This window comes from Pelophylax lessonae, assembly GCF_965119305.1.
Source record: "Pelophylax lessonae genome assembly, chromosome: 8".
Taxonomy (NCBI): Eukaryota; Metazoa; Chordata; class Amphibia; order Anura; family Ranidae; genus Pelophylax; species Pelophylax lessonae.
The window spans coordinates 90,983,702-91,007,270 of NC_138775.1; the positions used below are offsets into that span (position 1 = coordinate 90,983,702).

At 42.3% G+C, this 23,569-nt stretch overlaps 1 protein-coding gene across 2 annotated transcripts in view; it reads left to right on the forward strand.

Moving 5' to 3' along the window:
* The first annotated feature begins 1,055 nt into the window (after positions 1 to 1,055).
* CACNG2 (calcium voltage-gated channel auxiliary subunit gamma 2) overlaps positions 1,056 to 23,569 on the forward strand; it is a 230,898-nt gene continuing 208,384 nt past the window's right edge. Inside the window, exon 1 of one of the 2 annotated variants that reach the window (XM_082265107.1) lies at positions 1,056 to 2,333. In XM_082265107.1, coding sequence (XP_082121233.1) covers positions 2,123 to 2,333 — 211 coding nt within the window. In that variant the 5' untranslated portion in view covers positions 1,056 to 2,122. The remainder of the gene's footprint in view (positions 2,334 to 23,569) is intronic. The other variant, XM_082265108.1, reaches the window with a different exon arrangement.

Sequence of the window (23,569 nt, forward strand, 5' to 3'; positions counted from 1 at the left end):
TGATCGTTTTGATCGAATCATCCATTGATCAGATAATAAAATCAAATCGTGTCTGTCCACCACCGATCGATCAGATTATGAGATTAAATGGTGAAAACCCAAATGTGATTGATAATTTATGATCGTAAGTTACAATTGTATCCTATTGATCTAGCACATCTCTCCCAGCAAGGAGTGTTGTCTCCAAGGGTTGGAGAGGCTGGATTCACCCCTTTTTTATGGATAGTGTATGACCCACTGACAATGGGGTACTTTGACGCAGTGGTGGGCTTGAGCACGATATGGCCATATGGTGGGACCAAATCCTCATTTTTATTTATGGATTGTCTCCATATTTGATAGTCATTTCTTTTGCATGTGTGCGCTATTCTTTTTTAATATACATGTCGCTTGGTTCATAGCTGCACCGGCTTTAGATATACATGTTCAGGGTTTGCTCCCCCAATTTTTTGCATGTTTATTATGTTTTTTATGTCTATTTGACTGCTTACATTGGACTCCTTTTAAAAATCGCACAGAAAAAGCGGCTGGCCATATGTGAACCACCTTTAAATCGATCAGAAGGGAAGTTATGTCTATTTGACTGCTTACAGCTTTGATCGTTTTGATCGAATCATCCATTGATCAGATAATAAAATCAAATCGTGTCTGTCCACCACCGATCGATCAAATTATGAGATTAAATGGTGAAAACCCAAATGTGATTGATAATTTATGATCGTAAGTTACAATTGTATCCTATTGATCTAAATCCACTTCCCAGTGTATGGCATATTAATCAAATGGATTGTGGCATATAGATTGGTTCTTCCTATCAGAAGAGATCGATTGGAAAAGAAAACGATCATTTATTGAAGCGTGTATGGCTGATTTCAATGAAAAGGAGACCCATTGTTGAAAGGAGACACAATAAATAAAAACACAGACGCTGCTGATACAAAAGGTGTAAATTGGGGGTGCAGACTTTCATCTGAGATATATTTTGACTTGGGGGGGGGGGAGGGAGATAAAAAGGGGGGGCTGTAAGATCTGACACCCCCCAATCCCTCCTAGAAGCTGAGCGGGGTGGTGACTTAGGACAGCAATGAGAGGAGGGACATGAAGGTTTCCAGTACAGGAGGTCCTACATGAAAGTGCTCTCCAGCAGCAGCAGCATCAGCAGCATTGGTGGTGTCTAGAAGCTGTCCATTGTAGGAGCTGTCCGTTCCAGGAGCTGTCTATACTCGGAGCTGTCCATTTCAGCACCACGTACTCCATCATCACTTCCATGCAGCAGCGGCGGAGGAAGCCCAGCCGACACCGCCAGCCTGGACAGCGCACAGGGGGCCTCGCACTGCTGATCCTCACCGACACCACCATGGATTGCAAAAGCCGCAGTCCGTCTCCAGCCAAAGCTTCCAGCATCCACAGGATACTTGTGCTGTAATCAACAGCAGGGGAGGAATCCCACACTCCATCAGACACACACACACAGCAGACAACCAGAAGAGGGGAGAAGAAAAGATCTGTCAAGAGCAGAGAGAGAAAAAAAAACAAGAAAAAAAAAAACCCTCTGATTTTTTTTTTTCCTTTTTTACATGGCGCAGGCTGCAGAGCAAAAGAAGGAAAGCAGAGCCCGCATCCCTAACCCTAAAGCCTCCCCTTGCTGCCTTGGTCCTGATGCTGCTGATGGTTGGTGATGAGAAGGCTGCTGTTTTATTCCTGCCGACAAGAGATTCCCAATTAGCCATCACTTATGGAAACTGAAGATCAGAATTTTAGGAAAAGGGATTAAGAGAGATTAGAGCCTCTCTGTCTGTTAGCTGCTATCCTGTGTGTTGTCAGTCTGTCTGCACTATTTTCATATTCTTTTTTTTTTTTTTTTTTTTTGTCCCCCCACCCCCCCTTTTTCTCCTGCAAACCTGCATTTGGACATGATCTGATGGACAACGAGCTCTCCATCCACAAACCTTCCAGGTTTACTTTTGCTATTTTTCTATTAGGATACCTCATCTTTTTTGGGCACCATCACTGCTAGCTAAGACCCCCCAGGTCCCCCCCCTTATCTACCACCTATTCAGCTCCTGCACCCCCTGCCCCCCCTACACCAGAAGACTGTTGGATGTCTATAGAATGAAGAATTATGGGTCTGTTTGATAGAGGTGTTCAGATGCTCTTGACCACTGTGGGAGCATTCGCTGCATTCAGTTTAATGACAATTGCTGTGGGCACAGACTACTGGTTATACTCCAGAGGGGTCTGCAAGAGCAAATCTATAAGTGAAAATGAAACCAGCAAAAAGAATGAAGAAGTCATGACCCATTCTGGATTGTGGAGAACATGTTGCCTTGAAGGTATTTTGGTGACTGGCTAAAAAGCCTTTTTTTTCTTCTCTTGCATTTTTTCACCCTCCTCCTAGCTTCCCTGCTCCCCTCCCTCTCCCCAGAATCAGAAAACTACATATTCCTCCATCTTATCATTTCATTTTTTTAAACAAGGGGTGGCTAGACTAAGCTAATAAACTGGAAGGGGGGAGGAGGGGGAGGGGAGGGGTGATTGGAGAGAGACTGATCCACTTCCAGCGGTTCATTGTGATGATGTGAATGATAGATTTTGTTAAGATGGAAGCAGTGGGGCACAGAGTGTAGTAAAAGGTGTGTAGAATACATTACTCTGGCTACATGGTGTGTGCAGCAGTGTGGGAGGCTTTTCAGCTGCACTGAGCCATGCCTTCTCAGCTATGGAGCAGTGCTAGAAATGGGAGACTGCAACCATACCTGAGCAGGCTAAAGCCTCCTATGTAAAATGGATGTCAAGCATTGCTGATTAAGAAATCAATGAGAATAGATTAAATGCTGTACAGGCCCAAAGCACCCTACTTACTCTACATCTGCAGGTAAGGGTAGGTCTGCCAATGGTGAGAGAGTAGACGTTGCATAGAGCTGCATCCTTAAAGGGGTTGTCCGTTGGCGTTAGCTCATTCATTCAGCTTCTAAAGAATATATATATATATATATATATATATATATATATATATATATATATAAATATAAAATTGGTGGTATGTTGTGAATAGTAGGTTGGGGCCTTGTGAGCTAATTGGCTATGTGCAAAAAGATGGCACTATGGTATCTATGTGTGTTTGTGTGTGTATGCATATATATATATATATATATATATATATATATATATATTTCATTGCTAATTTGAAAAAAAGACATAATTCCATCCATCCAATATCCAAATGAATAAAAAGAATACATAGAAAACCTCCATATACAGTTGACCCAGAGGAAGGCAAAAGAAAAAAATCCAATGAAGCATGGTCCAGTTTGCTCCAGTGGGTATATTTGTGTGTGTGCATGCATATGTTTTATATATAAATATTTATATATATATATATATATATATATATATATATATATATATATATAGTGCCATTGTAATGTCTTTTATTGTTGGTCATTACTGCATTATGTTATAAGAGGCCCATGGCTGTTGTGTTATTCCCTTTATTACTTTGCTGTGTTGCTGATAGCTGCTTCATCACTAGTAGATTGGAAACCCCTCACCCACCCTTCCTTTAACCATGTGTCCTGCCAGAAAGCCCTGCAGTGCATTGCCGTGTAAGCGGAAGGGTTAAACACAGCCCACTTGAAGGGAGATGAGGACTGTGTGCCAGGCAGAGTGAGGTAACAGTATGATTAGTATAGTGGTACACAGACCACCCAGCCCCTCCCCCACCACTCCCCTTTTCAATCACTGCAGGTCAGCAATCCAGCCTTACAACACAGTACATGCATACATACACAAAACCCTGGATGAAATATGACATGTATGGGAGCTGAATATATAGCAACACTTCAAAATTATTCCAAAAGATGGAAGAAAATATTTCATTTTACATAAGCAGAGAAAAAAAAAAACGCCATAGGATAGATTCTCTTGCATATTCTGTCTTTGCTAAACATACAAATTTTGTGTGAACCGGTACTCTTGTGTATATTTATTGCTAACCTTGGCTGAGATGGGAACAGATTGCCAGCACACATGTCCACGCACATATACTAAAATACACACACTATACAGCGTATGCCAAGCACATACACACAGCACCACACACCATATGTAGGGTCCAGACCTTGCAGAGCTGCAGACACAAAATTTAGGCACATATGTTCACAAATGATTTGCAAACAACATACCCTTTACACCTCCTACACATATCTTTCTTCTCACATTGCACACATTCAGATATGGCCAGACAGCCATGAACCAGACTTAGTCCACACCGGGTGTACACTTAGACATATAAATGCTAAAGTGAGCTGGATACAGCTTCTTATATTTCATGTCACAAAATGTAAAAGAAAAATGCACATATACACAATAGGGTGTATGTGTCAAATGTTCTTCTTATGGTCATAAAAAAAAAAAAAAAATTAATTATGCTAAACAGTTGCTTTTTTTTTCTACAATTAATGAGAATAAAGACACAAAAATCATCAACTCACATACCCACATAGATCGAACATTACACTTACTACAAACACCAAACCACTAATAAATGTCTGTAAGCCTAGACAAATCTAAAAGGTCACTACACCACAGGTACAGACATACGAGACTCGAATGTGAGGTAAGGTAAATGTGACACTAATATATATATATATATATATATATATATATATATTTATATAATATATACACATCTTCCAAGTATAATATCACCTCCACCAGCTATCAACACAGACACACAGTCTCCAGCGCAGGCTGTCAGCCTGTGGGACATTTTGGCCCTTCCTTCTCTGGAGCTGGGCTGTGATGGGACATGCTCTGAATTGCTAAGTGTCTCCATTGAGCGATGAGAACAGTTTGACGCATTAAACACGCATAGCGCATCCGCTGAGCCTCTCCTCAGCCAAGCCAGCCTCTTAACATAATCTGCAGAGGAACATTGTACTGAATAGAATATGCCGTCCCTCCCCAGGCAGGAGAAAATCAATAGCTATGAATTCACCCTGATAGATCTGAGGGCCCCCCTCCTCCTCCTCCTCTTCTTCTTCTTCTTCTTCCTTCACTCCACAGTTTCCACCATCCACAACACCTCATTCCTACCTCCCTCCTTCCAGGAATCCTTTTCAATTGATGCTGGTATTTATTAGGTGTCCCCAAAGTGGCTAGTGGTTACAATTAAACATTTATAAGATGCTAGGAATTTTTGTTTAAGCAGCCAGCTGATCCATTAGACCTTTTGCATGGCTAGCGGCTTGGGCAGCCGTTGCCTGGCGGTGAAATGGTTACACTTCTTTTTTTTTTTTTTGGAAGGGTGATGGAGCTGAGGAGACAGATGGAACAGTGGGGTAGTCTGGTCAGGTTACAGTTTTTTGAATGATAGTCATTGGTGGACTGAGAATGTGGATTTTTTTTCAGCAGTGCAGGTGTCTACATTTTAGGAGAGGAGTTAGCGGAGATGAGAGGAGCCATGCGCAACGTTCAGTTTAACTGCCTGGTTAAGAGAGGATTGTCTAATTTTCAAAGACTGCACAGGGTGTGTGTAGAGAGAAAGAGAGAGAGAGAGCACAAGGAAAGAGGAGGGTGAGGGAAAGAGGGGGAGGGGGGGAAGGCGAAAAGGGTGGGTGTGAGACAGGGGGAGGAAAAAAAAAAGAGGGAAAAGAGAAGACCTTTAGAGAGTGGGAGGACCAATGCAGAAGAGAGCAGGGAAGAAGAGATGGAGCAGAAGTCCCACTTTTGTTTTTTAGATCTCCCTTTCTGCACAGAGAAGCATGATCAGGCCTGTACAACATAGAGCATCACTAGTATTAGACCTTCATATTATATTAAGGTCACTGCACCCAGGCTCTTTGGCTATAAGCATTTCCGGCGCTTTTATATCTCTATACTCATGGTCAGCCAAGGGAGCTACCGCCATCAATTGCAGATATGTAAACACCAGTAAACTGGCATGGTCCAATAAAGCCTGTATCTCATGTATATATATATATATATATATATATATATATATATTTACAAAGTCATACCAAAGTCAGCGTTTCTAAGTCCATCCATAAACAGGCAGATCTTATAGGTAATTATTTCATATGCCCATCCTCAAAGCTCTTGTCGAATGAAAATGAATGATGCTCCTGATTCATTCAGTATCGCAAGCCGTGGGTAAAAAAGATCTTTACCCATTGGAAAGGAAACAATCGCAGGTTGACCTCAAGAGATTTTCCAACATGCTGGAAAATCTAAATCAACCCTGGGCTTAGCATCTGTCACATACATCCAATATGCGACAGTCGCAAGCGATGCTTAGATCACATACATAAACAGTATTGGGCTATTGGAAAGTGAATGTCATAATACGACATGATATGGCTAACAGGCAACTCAGCAATATGGTCTCAGATTGGCTTTTCAGTTGAATAATTCAATATCTGCAGCAGCAGGGCTATAGATGTTACAGACCTGGTAAGAAGGGGTTATAAGAGGGCTCAAATCATAGGCAAAGCAGAGGGAACACTGCTGTAATAATTTACAGATGAAGGCTGAGATGTAAGGGGGTGAGCTTCACCGAGGGCTTTGAAGGTCAAAGACAGAGCTTTGCATCTTATTCTGAGAGACAGAAGATGCCAGTGTAGGTATTTGTAATATGCTGGTAGCTGTTGTGTAAAGGAGACTGCTGGCAGGGCTTTAGATTAATTGCGGTGCAGATAATCAATTGCAGAGGCAATCAAGGAAAGGATATGATGAGTAAATTAATATCTTGATTTCATTTTTATAAGAACAACTGAACAATTGCATAGTGGAGGCAGCGGGACTCTGAAGACTAAAGGTGAACATTAAATATGTTAAGGTCACCTCTAGGCATCAGGCTTTTAATACTGAATGCATAAAGAGATCAGTGATCACGTCCTTATTGTTTTTGAGTTTTGTATGTGCTAGAAAACATCCAGTTTGTTAAATGAGACTATATGTGTTCCAATTTTGGTAAACATAGAGGGAAAACCTCTGCTCTCAGATGTCATATATCTATCACTGAATGCAGTAATCTTTTATTATTATTATTTATTCCAAACAATCTATGATACATAAAAAGGTTTCCATGAAAAATGTAAAGCCCATCCTTGTACGGGACTATTTCCTTTAGAAAACAGGGGTCCTTGCCTCTTTATACAACAGCAAGACTCCATCCTGTAGTAGAGAAAACCTGTGACCAACATATTGAGTTGTTTCCTATAGGTACTTAGTAGGATTTCATTTATCAATGTACTTTGCATATTTATTGATTGAACAGAATGAATGGTGTGTTTGAATTTTTATACCAGCCTTTCTCAATCAGGGTTCCATGGTACCCTAAAGTTCCTACAAAGGTTGCTAAGGGTTGCTTGAGCAAGGAGCAATTTCTGCCTCCCAGATGATTGACCACTAATATCATTGATCTTTTGGGGAGATTTCTTTCCACTGACCACAAATGTAATGAGCACTCTTCCCCCTGACCATCATGCGATCAGTGAGGGGTTGACGTAGTCATTTTTGGCAAGGATTCCTTGAGACTTTTATGTTTTTTTATGGGCTCCTCTATGTTGAAAAGGTTGAGATAGGCTGTTTTAGATGATTATCATCCCGTAGGTACTTAGAAAAATGGCATCTATGGGTCGTATATTTTAGTTCAGCTAGTAGGCTGAATGAGAAAAAAAAATTCCTCCATCCACACAAGCAAGGTGAAGCCCCCTGGGCCGCTTTGATGCCCGTAAAAAGGCTGCACCGCTTCTGACACAGACTTGCCAATAGGATTCCTGGTAAAGAGAAGTAAAATGTCCCTGCTGCTGACCTACTGAGTGAGGGCTGAAGACAAGGACAGAGCACAGGCCTCTCCCTCAGCATGGATGATGTAAACTGTGTCTGAGTAGAGGCCGGTTTATTGCCCCACTTTAGACTCTCTTCCCCGGCCAGCCCCAACCGAATTGCCCCAAACAGCCCCCTGCTGGCCAGGTTGGGAACTCGGATTTAACTGGTGAGTAGAGAGTACCTGGAGTGGAGGTTCAGCCTGGAATGAGGGTCAGGAGAAGGACAGTAAGAGGGAGAGTGGGAGTGGCCTGGAATGAGGGTCAGGAGCAGGACAGGGAGAGGGGAGTGGCCTGGAATGGGGGTCAGGAGGAGGACGGGAAGAGGGAGAGTGGGAGGGGGGCCGAGTCGCTGCACCATGGGCCTCTGGTTTGTACTTGACCCCTGGGCCAAAAGTTGCCAGTCTGTCCCTGGCTGTATGGCACAAGGCTTTCTTTTGCCTCTTATTTGGTGATCCTGGAACACTTCTGCTGGTGATGCTGGAACACCCTCCTTGATGCCATTACTAAGACCTCACAAAAAGCAATCCGATTCAAACTTTCCTTGCAAGTCTGAATGTGATTGGAGATGCATAAAGGACGGAGGGAGGAAGCTACACAGCAGAGGATTCAGAAATTACCCTCTGTGTAGCTGGATTTGCTTATTCTGTTGGGGATTTCACAGAAGTTAAATCAATGTAAATTGAGGTAACATTCTGATTTTGGCACAGTTGAAGTGTTTACTGAATAGCATAGGCACCTAACTGAATGCTTTTAAAGAACAGTTGGACATTCTAGTATTATCTGATTGTCTTATGGATGTCTCTTGGCTCACCCCTGCAGATCTAAAAGAGAAACAGTTATATGAGTGTTCCTATTTAGGCAGTGGAACAGGAACAATGTGGTATACAAACATTTCTGGTACCTTTGTATCCTGGGAAAAGCAATAGACATCACACAAGGTTTTCAAATGAAAGACAGCTGTAAGAGAGTGTCAGAGGCTGCCCCATAAACGGTAGACCTTACCCTTTTGTGGCCAGAAATGACTCGATGGGCAATTTTATTTATTACAGTCATTTATATAGTGCAGACAATTTACACAACACTTTATATACTATTTATTCACATCAGTCCTGCCCTCAAGGAGCTAACAATCTAAGGAATCTTTCTCACACACATACAGTGAGTACACCCCTCACATTTTTGTAAATATTTTATAACTTTTCATGTGACAACACTGAAGAAATTACACTTTTCTACAATGTAAAGTAATGAGTGTACAGCTTGTATAACAGTGCAAATTTGCTGTCCCCTCAAAATAACTCAACACACAGCCATTATGTCTAAACCGCTGGCAACAAAACTGAGTACACCCCCTAAGTGAAAATGTCCAAATTGGGCCCAAAGTGTCAATATTTTGTGGTGCCACCATTATTCTCCAGCACTGCCTTAACCCTCTTGGGCATGGAGTTCACCAGAGCTTTACAGGTTGCCACTGGAGCCCTTTTCCACTCCTGCATGACGACATCACGGAGCTGGTGGTTGTAAGAGAACTTGCGCTCCTCCACCTCCTGTTTGAGGATGCCCCACAGATGCTCAATAGGGTTTAGGTCTGGAGACATGGTCCACCGTCCATCACCTTTACCCTCAGCTTCTTTAGCAAGGCAGTGGTCATCTTGGAGGTGTGTTTGGGGTCGTTATCATGTTGGTATACTGCCCTGTGACACAGTCTCCGAAGGAAGGGGATCATGCTCTGCTTCAGTAAGTCACAGTACATGTTGGCATTCATGGTTCCCTCAATGAACTGTAGCTCCCAGTGGCGGCAGGGCTCATGCAGCCCCCAGACCATGACACTCCCACCACCATGCTTGACTGTAGGCAAGACACACTTGTCTTTGTACTCCTCACCTGGTTGCCACCACACGTGCTTGACACCATCTAAACCAAATAGGTTTATCTTGGTCACATCAGACCACAGGACATGGTTCCAGTAATCCATGTCTTTAGTCTGCTTGTCTTCAGCAGACTGTTTGAGGGCTTTCTTGTTCATATCTTTAGTGTACCCCCCTCCCCAGGCCCTATTTCATCTGAAACATACCAAAGCATAGGGGGGGCATGTGCAACACCACATAATTTGAAACAATGCCCACTTCTTGACCATGCCTTTACGTGTTTTTCTTTTTTTTTTTTTCTGTTTAAACGGTTTTTATTAAGGCAGAAGGAATGTAGTACAAAACAATACCAATAGGTAATAGTGGTGCATAACAGATGAATACACGTCAAAATGACATTATTAACAGCAAGTAGTAGCATAACAATCAGGTTTAGGAATAGGAAAGGGGCAAGCTGGGCGCCCGGTATACAGGTACAAAGGATAAACACAGTGCATAAGGGCGGCTGGGGGTAGGGCAAAAAGGGAGGCCGTAGTGCAGCAAAAGTTGGTGGTCCAGCCACAACAGGGAAACAAATTAGGTAGCGGACAACTCGAGGCAATAAGGGGGGGGGGGAGAGAAAAAGAAGGGAGTAAGAGGGGCAAGAAGGATGGGGGGGGAAAGGAAGGGCAAAACAGTGGGGGGGGGTTATGCGGGGGAGGAAGGGTGCCCGGAGGGAGTCCCGGGCCACTGATGTGGTTCAGAGCGACAATACCAGTAGGGAATCGGTGACCACAGGTCAAGCTAGTACAAGGGATTCATCAAAGCCTATCGGAAGACAGTTGTCAATCCATGGTTTCCAGAGCTTTTCGTAAGGTATAAGTTTATCCAGCAGGATAGCTTCAGTTTTAGCGTGGATCATAGCTTCAGTAACTCTATTTTTCGTGGTCAGGAAACAAAGGGAGGAAGTTTTCCAGGCCTTCGCTATGGTCTGTTTGGCAGCCGTGGTGACATACAGGATTACGTGTTTTTCTTAAGACCTTCAAGGTCTACCTCCTAATTATTTGCAAATGTTGGAAACTTTGTGAAAGTACCTGTTTTCCTTAGGGTATACAGTGGTGGATTGCATTGCATGGTGGGAGCATTGGAATAGTAAGAACAGGCAGCTTATGGAACTTCAGTGCCTCTTACAAAGCATGCTTGTTACTTTACTAAACTGGTATTGTGCACAGGTAGGGAGTGAGTAAAGTATTAGACAGTGTTTTCAGGTTGGGATGCCTAAGGTCTGTTGCACACAGGAAAAAAAAATGCTGAGTTTTTTGGTAATCTTAAATTAGATGCATTGTTGTCTATGGGACATTGCACACAGCTGAGTAAAGATCAGTAATACAGTGTTGGGTACAGAGCAGTAAAACAAAATAGAAAACGAAATTAACCTTTAAGTTGCAAGAATTGACTTGCGTGTTTACTCGTTTAATGTTTATGCGAGTATAAGTGAGTATACGCTTGCACACCTTTATTCACCTATACTGAACATTACTCAGGTCTTTACATGCAGTTTTTGGCCCCCGTGATTACGAAGAAAACATCAGTAAATTTTGAAGCTTCTGTGCAAGGGGCCTTAATCGGTATTAAACCCTAAACCAAAAGTGTAATATATTACCAATCATTAGATGTGGTGGCTGTATTAGTTTTTTTTGGCTTTTTTCCTCTGTTTCCATCTGGTGATCAGTCCAGGAACACACCTCCTGTATTAGAGGTGTCCCCACTCTAGATGAATGAGCACAGTGACACCTTTGGACAGCAGTGTTGTCAGTATGCGGGCAGGGGAGTTTTGAAAAATGTACTAGCAGATTTAAATACACTAGCAATTTGAAGCCAAATTACAGCTAAAACTTTTTAAGCAGTTACAGCAACAGGTTTGTTCCTTTTAGGATACAAATTTTACAAGAAAAAAAAGCTGACCATTGGAGGCAGCCCTGTCAGTGCTAAATGGTTTGTCCCAACCCTCTAACTGTTACATCTTCCGGACAGCTTATTCTGTTGAAAAACAACAGATTTACTGGCAGGATCATCAGGTGAAATATAGCATAGAAGGCATAAAAAAGAAAACAAATACAGCCACCACATCTAAGAACTAGTAAGCTGCAATATAAGAAATGTTTGCTTTTGGGTTTAATGCCACTTTAGTGCCTATTTCCATCTGCTTATTGGTGATGTGATGCAGTTACAGTAAAAAAAAGTTGTGCTTGCTGCATCTTTGATACGGTTTCCATCAAAATACAAGGTATATGTTATATAGAGTTCAATGGTAATATGCCTAAAACTCACGAGGCAAGGAACAGGTGTTAGTTACACCACAGAATTGTTAGTTCTTGGTGCAGAATTCCATTTCCTGAGTACTACTGCGACAGGCTAAGATACCATGCTGTCAAGGGCAGAGAAAGTTAGTTTGAAGTCCATTATAGGCAAACAGGAAAAAATACATATATGCTGCAGTCTGTCCACAGCATTACCAGGAGTTTTGTTTAAATGCGTCCTCTCTGTAACATAGTTTTATTACTAGCTGATCCTGCCAACAGATCCGTTAATTTTCCACTTTCTTTGAAAAGACCCTGTAGGTAAAAGCACAGGAAAATCAAGTATTTTAAATGCTTATATAAGAGAAAAGAGTGGTCAACTCCAAAGTCCTTGATGCAAAAATGTGTTGGCTACATTTGAGCATTAAAAACATACTGACGCGTTTCGGCGTGAGCTTACTTGCAGTGTTTTTTCTTTCCATAAATGATTATGTAGCTGTTGGGAAGGGATAAAGGAGAATAACAGAAAATGTCACTTGAGGGACAGTTCTGAGGCTACTGGAGGTGCTGATACTAAAACCAAGATGGCGCCACCAGCAGCAGTCTCAGGGCTTTGGGATGACTACACAGGAGAGGATTTCTATAACAAGGTGACAGCATCGTTTAATCTGCCATAAAATTACTGTAGCATTATCACCCTGTGGATAGGGTCATTTATGGCAGACCTATAATTTTAGGCTGCAGCAATAGTTTATTTTCTTGTAAAAAAAGCTTTAAACGATAGAAATAAAAGCACACTATTTAGGCACCATTGTCAATAAAATAGCTTGTCCCAACCACTGTAATGTTCACCATTGCTGGACAACTTGGTTCATATGTAGATGTGAAAAAAAATATCAATAAAGGCATGTGAAATAAAAAAGGTATTCATAAACTGAATGCTATACTATCATTATCTTAAAGTGGTTGTAAATCTTATTTTTTTTGTCTAAAATAACAAACATGGTATTCTTACCTGTTCTGTGCAATAGTATTGCACAGAGTGGCCCCAAACCTTCTCCTCTGGTGTCCCCCACCAGAGCTATATGGTCCTCCTCTTCTCGGCGCCCCAAAATAGGAAGCTGCTTCCTACGGTAGCGCACCTGGAGGTTCGGCCCCCGAGCAGGGCTGTGTGCATCTATGGGCACACAACGCAGCTTGGCCCTGCTCCCTCCTCACAAGATTTGATTGGCATCAGCAAGAGCCTACGGCTCCTGCAGCTCGCACTGAGTTTCATGAAAGAGAGAGAGCAGCGCTGCTGTTCTTAGGCACACTGCCGGATCAAGATAGGACTCAGGTAATTACTTATGGAGGTGAGAGGGTGATACAAATACTGGGAAATTTTTTACCTTAATGCAGGAAATGCTTTAAGGTAAAAAATGGCTTGCCTTTAGAACCACTTTAAACTGTTACCAGAATACAATAATTTTCATTATAGTGGGTCTCTAAATTCCATTGATAAGGGTTCTGTTTGAATCATACAATAAAATAAAGCTATTATAAATTTACTGGTAACTCTGTAAGAATGTTTGGCCGCTGGAACACTGGACAGTAGAATCGGCTGTAGAGGAACTGCATATGCTGACAGTTGCAGTCAGTATACAATGTAAGCTGGCCATAGATAATGCATTTTTCTTTCCTGTAACCATGGGTTGCAGGAAAGAAAATCACTCAGTTCCCTATCAGCACAGTCAGTTTTGATGGGGGAATCCCTCTCATAGGGCTGTTGGGTTCAATGGATTGATTTGGGTACAATCAGTCTGCCCATACATTCGGCCAAGGCTTAAACAATCTATTGGCTGGCTTTAGTTATCATGTTGTCCTTTACTCAAGTCATCTTTTGCCAGCTAAATTAGACTAGACATACTGTATAATGCCTATGATCATTTTTGTGTGCTCAACATACACCACATGGCAGCATTGATGTCCCTGTGAAGTAGTTGACTATTAAGCAGAAAATCCAAAATTTGCACTAGATTTTCAAGATCTATCTTCTTGGAATTTATGTTGCAAACTGAGCACTGCCAAAATTGTTATCACCAGCACAGATCCCCCTCAATTCTGTCATTAAAATAGGTCTATAATGGCTTGATCCAATGTAAAACGCAGACTATGTAGCACAATCTTTAAACAAAGAATAAAACTAGAAATGTCTTTCATTGGGTTAGTATAGAGAAAAATCCCCAAAACTGTGTGTCATAGACAGTGGCATATTAGTTGCAATTGCATTTGTTCGTCTGCTACAGGGGAGCCTAGAAAGCCTACCAAGCCATATCCAAACACTTTCTCCATCACCTTGAGGAATTGTGCAATTACATTGCTTAGGTCCAGTCTTTCTCAAGCAGAGTTCAGTGAAATCTTAGAGTTCCTTCCAAAATTGCTACAGGCTTCGTGAGCAGTGAGCAGTGTCTGATTGATCTCCTGCTCAATGGTGCCTGCCTAGTTCCAGGCCCAATGTCATTTAGCAGACCTTCCTAAACCCCTCCTGTCATCTTTAATTAAGTATACTTTTTACCAATGTTCTTTTTAGCTGTCTTTACCGTAGCTTTCTTTCAGCTGACCATCAGAGGCACTATACAGATTGCCAATGTAAGGGGCATTCTTCGCACCAACTATCAGTATTAGGTGGCCATTTTCCACCTGAGCACCAATCTAAGGGGACTGTTCTACAACGGACCATTAAAATATGGGGCCTTTTTCCCACTAACCATGAATGCAAGGGGGCACTTTACTGACAAGCAATGTAAGAACACCACAGCTTGCACTGTCTGAAATTCTTTTCTGTCAAATATGCAAGGTATGGCATGTCCCTTATTTTTTTATTTTTATATCTATGACTTATTGGTTACTGAGCTGTAGATATAATAATAATTGCTAGCAGAGGTTCCCTGAGACCTGAAAATTATTTTATGGATTTCTCTATGGTAAAAAGTTCAGAAAGGCTGTTTGCATGTAACTCAAGGGCAAGGTCCTGAATGGTATGAATGGTACCCTAATTTCGAACCGTACCGTACCACTTTTTTGGTACCCTTTCATTGGGGTACCAAGCACATTAGACCCGTACCAACAGGGTGGAGCTACACTCTGCAGAACTTTGATTGGTTGACAGAGAATCGTCTATCACACTTTCCTGCTACACCACGCCTATCATGAAAGGGTATTATTGGCAGTGGAAACGCAATGTGTACCGTACCGTACTGAACCGAACCGTACCGTACCGTACCACTCAGTGGAAACGAGGCATTAGAGTCTTTTGAAAGCCACCATACTTCCTGCAGAAACCACCTCTTGTAGTAGAGAATTCCACAATCTTGTAGCCCTAACAGGAAAGAACCCCCTCCCCACGTTGGCTGAGGTTAAAACGCTTCTCCTCTAATCGCATTGTATGCCCTCGAGTCCTCATGCAATCCCTTCGACTGAACAGCTTTTTTTCTAAGCTGAGATCCCCATTGAGATATTTAAAAATTGCTATCATGTCCCCCCTCAGGCGTCTCTTCTCCAGGGAGAAGAAATCAAGAGATTGCAGACGCTCTTCATACTTAAGGTCCTCCAATCCCCTAATTAGTTTAGTTGCCCTTCTCTGGACTCTCTCCAGCTCTAACACATCCCTCCTGTGAACTCGCGACCAGAACTGGACAGAATACTCCAGATGCGGTCGGACCAGAGTTTTATAACTAGACGTAGACTAGAGGTGGTGGATGTCTGGAGAAGAGGAATTCTCCACTAAATGAGAGGGAACATACTGTGCTATGTGGGGGAGGCTATAGGAGGTGCAGAATTCAGTAATAGGGGTTATGAGGATCCAGAGTTTTAGGTACAGGAAGTATTGGGGCAGGCATGTTAGCTTTGGGAAAGGAGTTTATAGGAGCTATGAATTTCAGGACTAAAGTATCGAGTATGGGATTAAAACTCCAAAGCCCCTGTTAATAACTAGTACCACAGTTCTGGTCAAGCTACAGCATTGTACATTGATATACCATGTTTAGTCCATGTTTGCATCACAAACTCCTAAATACGTTCTCATGTGGGCTTTTTGTATGATTGCATTCAATTAACTTGTGTCAGTATTATTGGGATACCATCTCAATAAATGCTTTTCTACTACTTGAAAATCTTGAGGTTATACCTTGCCTGAAGAAATGCCTGACCACTTCTCAAGGCTTAATGCTCAGCTTTGGGGTTTGCAAGCCCTAGATATAATGGATGAAGTCAGCCTTACAAGTGATTGTTCATCCTGCATGCTGATCTTGCATTATCTGTGCTTTTTTTTCCTTACTGGATCAATAGTCAGCCTTGCAGAACAACCAGCAAATAAAGGAAAAAACAGAACAAAAATGATTAAGTATGAAACTATTTATGTTACATTGCTTCTCAAAGCCTAAGCTTGTTTAGGTCTTACTATGCATGTCATGCCTCAGTGATGTCAGTTGTTATTAATCAATTTGTAGGCTTTGTGCCTTATTGATGTCATGAGCAACCAGTAAATGGATGGACCAAATTCTCATGAATATTGAATCAGCCCACAAAATGACTGTAAATGTAGAGTGGTTCACAGCTGCAGATACTGGCATTTAATTTTCTAAAACACTTTTGTAGCCGGAGCTTAACCTGAACATTTAAAAGCCTCCATAATAGATTGATAGATAGATAATGTTAGTTGGCCCTTGGGCTGCTTATCAGGTTTGCAGGAGGCCCGCACAGACCTGACCTGATAGGCAGGATGAGCAGTTAAAGCAACTTAAAGTAGGATGCCTACTGTCTGGACTCTGCTGGACAACTCACGCTATGAGGTCACTGTCCAAAATACCACAACTGTCCCACAAGATCCAGGCACTTGACATTTATGGCTTCTTAGGCTTCTGAGGCCTACTGTGCCTCATGGTAAATGTAGTCCTGCATGTACTGATTTAGGGGAAACATTATAGCTGGCCATATGCATGGCAATTTTTAGTCAACTTCAACCACTTTCAAGCTATTAGGAATCACAAATACAATCTAAGCACCTGAGAAACAAAGCAATCCACTTGGGTTCAACCAAGCACCAGACTTTGAATGGTTGTAAAATCAAAACCAGGCAATAAATTACAGGTTCATTACAATTAATTGAAAGATTGAATTGAAATTAAATTGAACCGGGAAAAACGATGGCAAATGCATCGAAAGCAATCAGATTTTTCTGCTGCATTTGTTGGGATAATTTCAATCTCATCTCCTGCCAGTTGATTTAAACCACCGTATTATGTTTTTTTTAACTGCTTGGTTATTTTGACATAGAATGAAATTAAACCTTCACTTGATCTATGGTCTGAAAAAGATCCTTTTCAGATAACTAATTTTTTTCTTCACCATACGCAGCCCCCCCTCCCCCCAGGGTAAGCCAAAGGAGGTTTAGGTCCGGTTCACACTTATGCGAGTGCGGGAAGGCTGCGAATCCGCAGCCTGTTCCCGCATCGCACACGCACCCCCGGCAGTTCACACTGCCATATACGATACGCTGGGGGTGTCAATGTAATCTTAACGACACCCCCAGTTTGATCGCATATCGCAGTGCGATCATGCAGTTCGCACAGGATCGGATCGCACAAGTGTGAACCGCTGTGCGATCCGATCCTGATGCAGCTGCCAAAAAGGGTCCCTGTTTCTTGTTTGGTGCGGCTGCAGTGCGAATTTAGCCATACAAACTGTATGGCTAAACTCGCAGCGCCCAGCCGATCGCATGTAATGTCGGAGCAGTGCGCTCCGACATTACATGCGAACCACGCACAAGTGTGAACCGGGGCTTACACAAGTTACAATGTGCCCACAGACGTACAGTATGATCATACCCTGATCTGAAAGGGATTGTGCAGTCAAATTATGAGATGTATGGTTAGCTTCAGATTTCAGGGGAAAGCAAAAGACAGAACATAGAACCAGAAAAAGGGAGTAGGAAAAATGTATATGTATAACAACCCACTCACCCAGCGCTAATATTTTATTTAAAAGAAATAATAAAAAGACGACAAAAACTGCCGATAAGCTGCTGCTATAAAATCACAATATATATAAACCAGGTGTGACTTATTCAGATGATTGATATAGAACCCAGTAACACTAGCAGCGCTAAAATAATGACATACATAAACAAATATGATATATAAAAATAAAATAAAATAGGGACACAGTCTTATTGTGCAGCATGCAAGTGTACAAGATACACTGTGATCAGTAGCTGGATTCTCGTACAAAGGAAAGTCCAACAAAAGTGCAAGATCCTTAGACATTTAATGGAAATATATGCTTCCTCTATACACCAGTGCACCTCCACCGTCACTCAGTGCCACCCCCGTCAGAATGGACACTCACCAGAGGTAGATAAGTATGCGCCTTTAAACACCAAATAAATGGTATAATCCACCAGAGGATAAGACTCAGCTGCACCTCAAATCCAATGAAGATTTGTGTCCCAAAGCGAATACAACTCACGCCAGCATTTACATGTAGGTGAAAGCACAAGAGCGGGGACTCATAGCGTAACTTTGTAAGATTTATTGAAACATCACACAATGAACAAACCCCGTTCCCTTAAGAAAGCTACTCACAATATTGCACAATCTTCAGGCGTTACAGTATATCAAAATAGCCGTTAGTCCAACGCTACTCACAAAATGTACGGCCGCTTGGTATCAAAGCCGGCCGTACATTTGTGAGTAGCGTTGGATTAACGGCTATTTTGATATAACGCCTGAAGATTGTGCAATATTGTGAGTAGCATTCTTAAGGGAACGGGGTTTGTTCATTGTGTGATGTTTCAATAAATGTTACAAAGTTACGCTATGAGTCACCGCTCTTGTGCTTTCACCTACATGTCAATGCTGGCGTGAGTTGTATTCGCTTTGGGACACAAATCTTCATTGGAGTCGAGGTGCGGCTGAGTCTTATCCTCTGGTGCAGTGTTTCTCAACCTTTTTTCAGTCGAGGCACCCTTTAAAATTATGGACAGTCTTGAGGCACCCCATCCTAAAATGTAAAAAATATTCTAAAAGTGTTACATAATGCAGCAACATACACACAGGTAGGATGCCCAATGTTAGAGGTACAAGTTGATACTGACTAGTATTCCAATGTTTCTCTTTTTCCCCAGTTTTTTTCTATCGCTCAGCTAATGTGACCCCAAAACTTATGGAGAGAAGCAGGGGGGGGGGGTCAAACAAGCATGCTACACAGGCAACTGACATCCCACTTATTAACTGATGATGTCATTCGTCGTTAGCAGGTCGGCAGCTAGAGGGTCGTAATGGTGCACAATGAAAACCTATGACTTTAAGTAAATAAAAAGTCTGGCTTCATCCACCCACTGACTTGTATACAATTTTTAGGACATTTTTAGGGCATTTTGCTGAGGCACGCCTGAGGAAACCTCAAGGCACACTAGGGTGCCTGGGCACCCTGGTTGAAAAAGGCTGCTCTGGTGGATTATACCATTTATTTGGTGTTTAAAGGCGCATACTTATCTACCTCTGGTGAGTGTCCATTCTGACGGGGGTGGCACTGAGTGACGGTGGAGGTGTACTGGTGTATAGAGGAAGCATATATTTCCATTATATGTCTAAGGATCTTGCACTTTTGTTGGACTTTCCTTTGTACGAGAATCCAGCTACTGATCACAGTCTATCTTCTACACTTGCATTGGAAATTTTTAGTCTATCCCTTATCACATTGAGTATTCCTCCTTTTTTTCATTGTACAACAACTAGTTACTCATCACAAAGTCTCAGATGACTGCGTCATGCTCTAATCCTATTAAACTGTATTTACAAAACTGGATTATCACCTTCTTTTTTTGACTTTGAGATGAACCCCTTGAAAATATTATTCTAAACAGGCATGATGATATGGGCAGAAAGTCAGAACCAAATGAGAAATCGCAAAACTCAGGAATTGTTATGGAATATACAGAACAAGGAATTTATTTGGTAATAACCAGCGGCGTAACTAGAATCTTCAGGGCCCCAGTGCAAGAAACCATGGAGGCCCCCCCCCCCCGACCCCCAGCCAGGGCCCTTTCCACCGAGCCCGATGGCAGAAAGCAAGAGCCTGGTCGCAAATGCAACCTTTGTGACCCTGGTAGTTCCGCTACTGGTGTCAGTCGTTTTTTATTTTTGTTATTTTATTTTTGATTATTTTTTACTATTTTTATTTTTGTTTACAATATTATTTTTTTTACAGTTCCCCTTGTGGCCAGTCAGCATCCCCACTGGCTTTTGGTTAACAAACTGAAGCATAGTAAACATAGTTTACTATGTTTCATTAATGAATGGACAGAGTCAGTTATTGGTACAGATCACTACTTTATTCAGTCAGACAAGGAACGGCCGGTAAATGACACATCTACCAGCCCCTTCCCTGTTTTCCATCCTGACAGCATCCCTTGCAGTGGCCTGGGGGAGAGGGGGGGGAAGCTGGCAGAGCTGCAGGGGACAAGAGGGGCAGGAGAGAGCACAGGGGGGCAAGGAAAGGGCACAGGGAGGCAGGAGAGCACACAGGCATAGAGCAGAAAGAAGCTAGATATGAGGATCGGCAGGGGTGGGTGCATACAGAGGAACTGATCTCTCCAATTTCCTCCTGCCGCTAAATACCTGTGGGAGGAAGAGGAGGAGAAGCAGGCACTCAGCTGCTCCTCCTATCAAGGTGTACAGGGGGGGGGGGTGCATGGGCCCCCTGGACCACAGGGCCAGGTCGCAATTGCGACCCCCTGCAACCCCTGTAGGTACAACCCTGGTACAGACACTGGAAATCACAGACTGTCACAGAAGACCTATCAAATGAACACAGTTTTTATTAAACTTAAATGACAAATTCACTTGAATAACTGTTGCTCCCAAGACCTCTCCTGTGACCTGAAGCCCTGAAGCAGCCCTAATCACATCATCACTGGTTACCACCAGGTGCACTGTGGCTGTTCATAACATTAGAGATTGCAGGCACTCTATTTTTCGTACTAAACTTGCAGTGAGGTATTAGGGTGCACCATTGTGAAGCACTACTTAAATACTGCATATATAATAATAATTGCTCCCCTGTAATTACAACACTTTACATAGAAACAACATTTTCTAATGCACATTGATAAGATCAGGGCCACTAATAAGGCCATACAGCCAGCCCTCCTGTACTGGGCCCATAACCCATCAGTTCAAAAGGGGGGTGGGGCCTGGGCACCTGGCTGTACTGTCTTATTGCAGACACCACATCCTCTTCTGCCTCCCCCTGCAGCACTGCCAGCTTCTCCTCTTCTTTCTCATTCTGGTTGCATTGCAGGGGGATTGGTTCTAGCCTATGCGCTCCTTTTATCTACTGTCCGGGCCCCCATGTGTGCCCCTTAATCCCGCAGTGCTGCCGGCTTCCCTCCTCTTCTGCCTGCAGCTGTTGTGGGATGGAGAGGGGTGGAAGGGGTGGGTGAACATGTAATTTACTGGCCCCTTCCATTCCTGAATGAACACAGTGAGTGATTGATACCAATCACTCCTGTGTCCATTTGTCACTGAAGCAAAGTAAACTGTGTTTACTATGCTTCAGTTTAGGAATGAGCGGGAGCCTCGGATCACTCCCTATTCATTCATCTGTGTGGCTGAGGCTACAGAGAAATGTCCTCACTCACTTTCAGCTGGGGGAAGGGGGCCCTCTCAGGTAGGCTGTATCTAACAGCAACCCTGGATAAGATTATAAGCTTTAGAATTTATTCTGATTCAAATTTATATTTCAGTTCCTGGTTCATGCTAGAAAGTTAAATGAGGTTCCTAATTTGTGTTATTAATACAGCTGAACTCCAGGCACCAAAACTTTCAACAAAATGTAATCCTTGATAGCCACAAAGACTTTAAATGCACTTTGTGTGGTGCACCAAATTTCTTTGCTAACTCAGTTATTATCTTTTAAAATTAGCAGTGACATCACCACCATGCTGTTCATAGCCTGTGCACAGAGCAGAGCCATATGAAGGAACCAACAAGCTCCATCCACTACAGGCTGCCTATAGAAAAACTATAAGAGGGGGGCGGAGACAAGACCAGTAACCCTGCACAAGAAGAGAGAGCAGCAGTAACCGGTCTTTATTATAGGAAACTCCTATACAAGAGGCAGTTTCACACTGAATTACTGCTCATATGTGGAAGAAATACACAAAGCTCACCAAAATTCAAAGAATAATACACATGGTTCATATCCACTGATAATATTTACTTATCCCTGAGTTTTTAGGAGAATGCAACAGGTTGAGTGGAACATCCCCAAAACTCCAGTATGGAAGGAAACTAAACCAAGAACTATGACAAAAGAGTCTATGCATCAAAATTCACCTATAACTAAAATACCACTTACTGGAACCTGAAAAAATGTTTTAAATAATATGAAAATGCGGGTTTACAGAATCCTAATATCATTTTCGTAACTAACAGCTTCCTTACCAGTGCCAGTGCCGGAACTTAAAGTTTGAGACTTGTGAGTACGTAAGAACTAAGCTTAAGCTGGCCAAATCAGGTCACTTATAGGTTAATAAAGGTCAAAAGAGGAAAGTCAATGATTCCCCTGCCTGATCATTGGTTTCGATATTGATTAAGTGGGATGGAAAATCCAGTTAGATATTGATTGCATTGGAGCGTGTACACAGTCATTAGTCAACTATTCTGGTTTTCCCGTATGATTTGGAATTTCAGCAGAGTTGCAGAACAACTGACCTGTTCTGGCTTGAGCAGGTCAATGTGGCAAAATCCTTATAAAGCTTTGTTCCAGGTTAGGATCTAAATAAACAGTTAAAATACATGTGTGGGGATTTTTTTGCCTGCCAATAGATTTGTAATTCTGTGCAGCCAGTATTATGGTCCAGAGGCCCCCTATCACACACCAAAGGCAGATCATCCCCCCCCCCCCCCACTGCAGCAGAGGTATATCTCTAGAAAAATGAGTTCAAAGACACCCTCAGCTACCTGATTATACTGTAAAACAGAACACTGGTAGGTCATCCCTCTTCTTAGTCTATTCTTTTTAGTTTCAGCATATGTTATATAGTTTTATAGTTGATTAGGTTGAATAAAGACATCAGCTTATCCTGTTCAACCTGTGTGAGTGAGGATGTGACTGTTTATGTTAGTACCATTTTCCAAATCTCTGTATATTGCGTTCACTAATATGCTCATCATGGAGTTTTTTTGAAACGATTGACACTTCCTGCTGACACCACCAATTGTTGAATTGTTGTGGGGAGTTCCACATCCCCATAATTCTGACAGTAAAGAATCCTCTATGCAGTTTAAGGTTAACCCGCTGCACCTCCCTGAAACTAAATCGTTTTTTCCCTATGCTAGAATTACCATTGAAGTATTTGTATATCACCATCATATCTCCTCTCAAGTGTATTTTCTCAAGGGAGAATACGTTTAATGCTTGTAATTGTTCCACCTAACTGTGGTCCTCCAGTCCCCTTATTAGTTTTGTTGTCCTTCTCTTCACTCTCTCCCTTTCCAGCACATCCTTTCTGAAGACTGGTGACCAGAACAGTATACTCAAGGTGCTT